The 6,000-nt window shown below is 42.3% G+C and overlaps 1 protein-coding gene across 1 annotated transcript in view; it reads left to right on the top strand.

The window, feature by feature from the left end:
• The first annotated feature begins 1,592 nt into the window (after window positions 1-1,592).
• The window catches only part of LOC147663249 (NXPE family member 1-like), a 227,033-nt gene continuing 222,625 nt past the window's right edge, over window positions 1,593-6,000 (top strand). Inside the window, exon 1 of the mRNA XM_086950586.1 lies at window positions 1,593-1,678. Coding sequence (XP_086806712.1) covers window positions 1,593-1,678 — 86 coding nt within the window. The remainder of the gene's footprint in view (window positions 1,679-6,000) is intronic.

The raw sequence follows: 6,000 nt of genomic DNA, 5'->3' as shown, positions 1-6,000 counted from the left end.
CATAGTTCCCAACAATCATGAGAGCCATCTACCGGTGACTCTGGTTCGCTTTCCTCTAAAAGTAGCTGTGAACCCTGTCTTGTAGATTGCCTATTGGACAATGACCTGGAGCACCCTATCTGGAGCTGGTCACACTTGGAGCTTTTGGGATTGCCTTAATGGGTCTGTATGACCACAAGGTCCATGGCTGCCTGGGTAGGGAGTCAAGGGCATCTGGAGCCTAGAACAATGTCCTAGATGGCTTTCAAGAAGGAGAAAGGCAAGGAGCATGGGAAACAAGTCCCTGTAATTCCCATAGTTGAGGTTGACTTGGCACCTGAGAAGGATACCTTTGAACCAACCGGGGAGCACATTGCCCCCCTGGGTGACCTGTCTGAGCTTGTGAAGGTGGGCCTACCAGGGAGTCATTTTGCAAAGCTCAGAGAGATTGCCCAACTCTAGAGGGCTTTGAGGAGACAAGCAGAGATCACCTGATATATTTGGAGAATGACCTCCTATATACTGAGCCTAAGGCTTCAGGATCTGGGCCATCCCATCTACTGGTGGTCAACCAGTAAAACAGGGCCTCCCTACTGGATTTGGCTCATGACACTCCTAGTAGGGCATCTGGGGCAAGGCAAGACCTTCGTAAGGCTTGTAGTCCACTTCTATTGGCTGCAGGTGAAGAAGGCCTCAGATGCATTTTTTAGGTCCTGTCCCACCTGCCAGCCCAATTGGAAGCCATGGAAAACCCTCACGGCTGCGGTGGCTCCATTACCTTTCATGGGTGTTCTTTTTGAGAGGGTAGGCATCAACATTGTGAGACCCCTTGGACCTCAAGACAGGTTTATGCAACAGATTCATTCTGCCGTCAGTGGATCATGCCACTCGCTACCCAGTGGCAATTCCTGTGTTCGATGGCTGCACCTGTGGTGGCCAGGGTCCTTATGGGAATGTTTTTATCTGTGTGGGGTTCCCCAAAGAGGTAGTTTCAGACAAACAACTTACTTAATGTCAGCATACTTGAAGCTCATGTGGGATGAGTGTGGGGTAACTTAGAAATTCTCCACACCCTATCAACCCCAAATCAACGGTCTTCAGGAGAGATTCAATAAGACCTTGGAAGGCAAGATAATAGACCTACCTGAGCCCATGAGGTGTAAGTGAGACATCCTCCCTCCATGTCTTCTCTTTGCCTACAGGAAGGTGTCACAGAGTGAGTAGGGTTTAGCTCTTATGAACTCCTCAATGACCAGCTTTTCAGGGGACCTCTAGCCTTGTAAAAGAAGAGCAATAGCAAGATCCAAGGAAACCCCCTCAGGATGTGGACACTACATCCTGGACTTCTGCAACCAGATGCACTGCTTCTGCAAAAAAGGTGAAAAGAAACCTTGAGGCCAGTCAAGAAGTTATGAAACTCTGGTATGAATAGAAGGCCAGTCTGGTAGTTTCAGCCTGGTGAGAAACTGTGGGTTATGGAGCCTATGGAACTCGTGTTTGCTGGATAGGCCCGTATGAGGTGAAGGAGCGGATGGGGGAGTCCATCTACCCAAAGAAACCCCTTAAAGGTGCTCCATGTGAACCTCCTCAACCCCCACTTTGAGAGTTCCGAAATGAGCATGCTTCTGGTAATGGATGAAATAGTGGAAGAGGATATTGAGACTCTCCCTAACCTCCTGTCTGCCCAGGAACAGGATGGGTCAGTGGTCGGTCTCAACCTCTCCTCTATACTGACCCCAAAGCAGCAGAGTGACTGTCGCTAATTACTGGGACAGATTGCTTCTCTGTTCAGCTCGCACCCATGCTCTCACACACCTGTGCAACCATGGCATAGATACTGGACACATCAGGCAAACAATGACAAGAACCTCTGTAGGGACCTATATTGCTTTTAACATTGAATGAATCTCAAACATTAATAAGAAAGATGCCAGAAAATAAGCTACACATTATTATCAAAACATATATATTTTATTAATCTTTTTTGTTTTCTAAGAAAAGTGTTTTTAAGGACATTTATAGGACTGTGCTTATCATTTTGGTTTCACAAGAGAATTCATTGCTTTTACATACATTTTTTTCCCCTTTTTTTAAACATTCATATACAAAAAAGGCGTGCCCTCTCATAAAAGTTAATCCTAAACAATCATACACACATACTTACAAACCAATCATACTGTTTCTATTGGTTTAAAAAGACATACCTATCTACATAAACAACAGGGTCTAATTCATACAGAACATGGGACTAACATTAATGGCAACTCTAAGGTGTGCTATATAAGATGGTATTGGGACAATTCCTCTAGTTAAGTTGGAATTCACTAGTTTGTGTCCAAAACAATAGGTGTTGAGCCGACGTACGTTTTGGTGAGTGTCACCTTCCTCAGGGCCATAGACAATATATACATATACATAAACACAACATAGGTAATATTAAAGAGATCGAGGGCGCAATACAATTTTCTGAAAATAGAGAGAAAAAAACATTTATGAGTTCCAACATCTCTTCGCATTTTTACCTTTTTGACAATGTAGCTAATTGGCATCTACAAAATACATGAGTACATTTTCTTAATAAAGAGGGGCTCATAGTTGGCCATGGACATGAGGATGGCCATGGTCTAAAGGAGTTCAAGTCGAGAGCAACCAGTGTGAGGAGAGTAAAAGAGGAGCAAAATAAACAAGTTCCCAATCATAAAGTGCACCCTGTGTTTTGGCATTTTATTTACAGAAAACATGCAGTGCTGATAAGTTAAATTAAAGTGCAGTTGTGTCACCAAGACATACGGAAAAACGTATACCTATGGTATAGACGGTCTCAGCATGAATTGTATTGAGGGGCGGATGCTGGGCGTTCTTTTTGAGGCATAAGCTGAGAAAAAACATGGATTGTATGTAATTATTTATATAGTTCCCAAGTGGGGTTCGTGGTGAAATTTTACTATATTTGTCGCGTTTGTTACCTTGATTTTAAAGATGAAAACTCTTAGTTTTCTAAAGTGGCGATCCGTATGGATAGGAACCTCTATCGTTCTCTGTATAGGAATAAGTGCAGGAACTAATAAATAAATGCAGTTTTACCCGCTGACCGAGGAATTATTGGTAAGTCTACGACTTAAGGAGTACCTGGTTATTTAGAAATAGCTTTTCAGTGTTTAAAATTTGCCAGCCTTTCCTTTTTCCCGTTTTCCTATAATGAGATAACAGAGATTTCAATATAGCATGTGGTTATCTCTTGACATGCTGCGTTGGAAATTGCACGCCTACCCCTGCTGAGTAACCTAGTATTTTATTTTCGGGGCCATTGTATTTAATTATTTATTTACGGTGATTGCCCGCCCTGACTGCTTTTGACCAACTTAGAAAAGGTTGTGTGCCGTGAGGTCACGGTGAGTGGGCTTGTTTTATAATTATCATCATAAAAAAACGGCTAACGATACGATTGCATGCAGTTATGACGAGTAGGCAGCCCAATTCGATTTCATGTCTTACCTAATATTGAAGGTCTGGCGCCGTAATCAGGGATTCCAACGACTCAGCCTGGTATGGAACATATTTGCAACGTATTGTAGGGATATCCAATGTGACCTAAAATAAAAATTTCGGGAATGAAGCACAACGCTGGAAGTAACTGTACAAATTTCGACCTGGGTATCAGGTTCGAAAAACCAAGGGGTTGACTTTTCGCGCTTTTTAAAAAAATTTTAGAGTGTGCCGGTATAAGGCTCTACTTTGCTTAGAGATTGCTTTTGCTAAGCCCAGTTTTATTGGCAGAGGTGCGAGCTAGCGGGAGCAGGGCGAGGTTTCGATATCTTCTTACCTTGTGTACAGGTAGATGTAGTCGTAACCGGGGTTTCTTTAGGAAAAAATCCTTGAGTGGGGGATAGCTGCCTCGAGGGTCAGTTTTAAAAGCAAGCCTATAATTGCGAGCAGGTGGGTGCTCATAACCATAAAGGTAGGACTCATATTGTGCATGTATTGCGAAATCGCTAGACATAGATGACGGACTTGAGGTATTCATAACAAAAACGCGGTTGCCATATTGGAATGGGTTTTAATGGCATAATTTTAAACTGAGAAATCCGACGAAAAGTGGGGTACTATGTGGAAACAATTCGGGATATTATAATGAACTGTATTCTACAGGCACAGATTTTGTGGAAGTTTGCAGTATGGTAAAAACAGAATCCCACCACTCCTATGTAATATAGGGTGTGTATATGAAATGATAGCTCACGTTTTATGGAGAAGTCATGCTTTTCTTTACAGTGTCACTATCCAGGATATTTCTTCGTTGTGTCCAAAACGGACTGTGTCCAAAAAGTGAATCCAAAAGGTCTCTCGTTTTTTGCGGAAAATCGTCGCATCTTTTCCTGGGGGTGTGTGGACCCGTTCTAGAATCTGCCATCGCAGATCTTTCTCATTGTGACCATATTGGATGCAATGTGGTACCATGGGGGCATTTGTTTTTTTGGTTCTAATTGCAGATTTGTGTTCAGAGAATCTCGTGCGGAATTCTCTGTACGTCTCACCTATATATCCTATGTCACACGGACATTTGTTAAGGTATATGGTGTTTGTAGTTCTGCAGTTGGTCATTTCTTTTAAGCTTCCTTGTTTTTGGCCATAACTCCATTTCTCTCCTGGGATTATCTGGTCACATGCATGGCAATTGCCACATTTGTGGTTGCCTTTTGGTAGTGGGTTTCCATCTATGGTTTTCTGTTTGTTTCTTTCCTTATTTTTCCACCTACTGTGGACCAGTTTATCACGGAGATTTTGATTTCTCCTGAAGGCCAAAATCGGTTTGCTTAATTTGTTTTCCTGGTCATTGATGTTCAGAATTTTCCAATTGCTATGGATCACCTTCCTGATCTTATTGTTCATGGTGGAGTGGTTTAAGACACATACAAGTTTTTGTTCCTGGGGTTTTGGGGTTGGATTTAATAGCATATCCCTGTTGAAGTATTTCGCTCTTTTCATGGAATTTCGTATGAGGCGTTTGGGATATCCTCTTGCTAATAACCTTTCTGTTAGTTGGTTGGCATGTGTCATGAAGTCTTTAATAGATGTGCAATTTCTTTTAATTCGTAAGAATTCCCCGAAAGGAATGGAGTCCTTTTGGCAATTGGGATAATAGCTGCCATGTTCCAGAATGGTGTTCTTGGCTGTCGGTTTCCGATATAGGTCGACTGTCAGTTCTCCTTCAGTGTGTCTTATCCAAATGTCTAGGAATTCCACTTTGTCTGGTGAAAAGTTGTGGGTGAATTTCAGATTCTCGTCCGCCAGGTTGAGCCATTCAATGAATTCTCTTAAAAGATCTTCTGTTCCCGACCAGATGAAAAAAATACTGTCTATAAAACGATGGGGAGGAATTTGCTGTATCTACAAGATATGGTGCAACTGCACTGTAAGAGTGATTGTTTTTGTGCAGCACCACAAAAACAATCACAAGAATTGTTTTCCTCCTTCTTTGTGTGCTGCAGAAAGCAGCACACAAAGAAAAAGGGGAAAAATTGGAGAACTAAAGATATTTCTCCTCGTTGTGCATCCCTTGCACCTCCCCTGGGGAGGCATAGTAATCTGGCACATTCCCAGGTTTATGAAACCTTGTTAGTCTGGGAGTACATCAGGTTCCATGGATGTTGCATCAGACTTTCCACAGCAAAACCCATGCAGAGTAATGAGAAAAAGGAACTGTATTTACAATGTCACAAAAAGCCATGCAGGGTAACTTTACGTGGCCTTGTAAATATGGACAGGCACTGCGCCACATCCACACTGGCAGCACAATGGGCTTGTGAATATTTCCCTTTGAATGCATGCATATTCCAGCCATGGGTTGCATTGGTGTAGTGTTACATAGATGGGATACTGTTTCCAGAGAGGGAACATTTTCTTCATGATCTGTGTGCCTGTAGTAATATAAAGAAACTGTTTCCTCACTTCAGTGGTTAACCTCTCATGTAAAATTATTATACTTGTAGCTGTTTAGAACTAATTTGATTACCAGAAAGG

Source organism: Lissotriton vulgaris, unplaced genomic scaffold, assembly GCF_964263255.1.
Source record: "Lissotriton vulgaris unplaced genomic scaffold, aLisVul1.2 SCAFFOLD_1107, whole genome shotgun sequence".
Classification (NCBI taxonomy): Eukaryota; Metazoa; Chordata; class Amphibia; order Caudata; family Salamandridae; genus Lissotriton; species Lissotriton vulgaris.
This window is presented reverse-complemented; position numbering and strand designations above follow the sequence as displayed.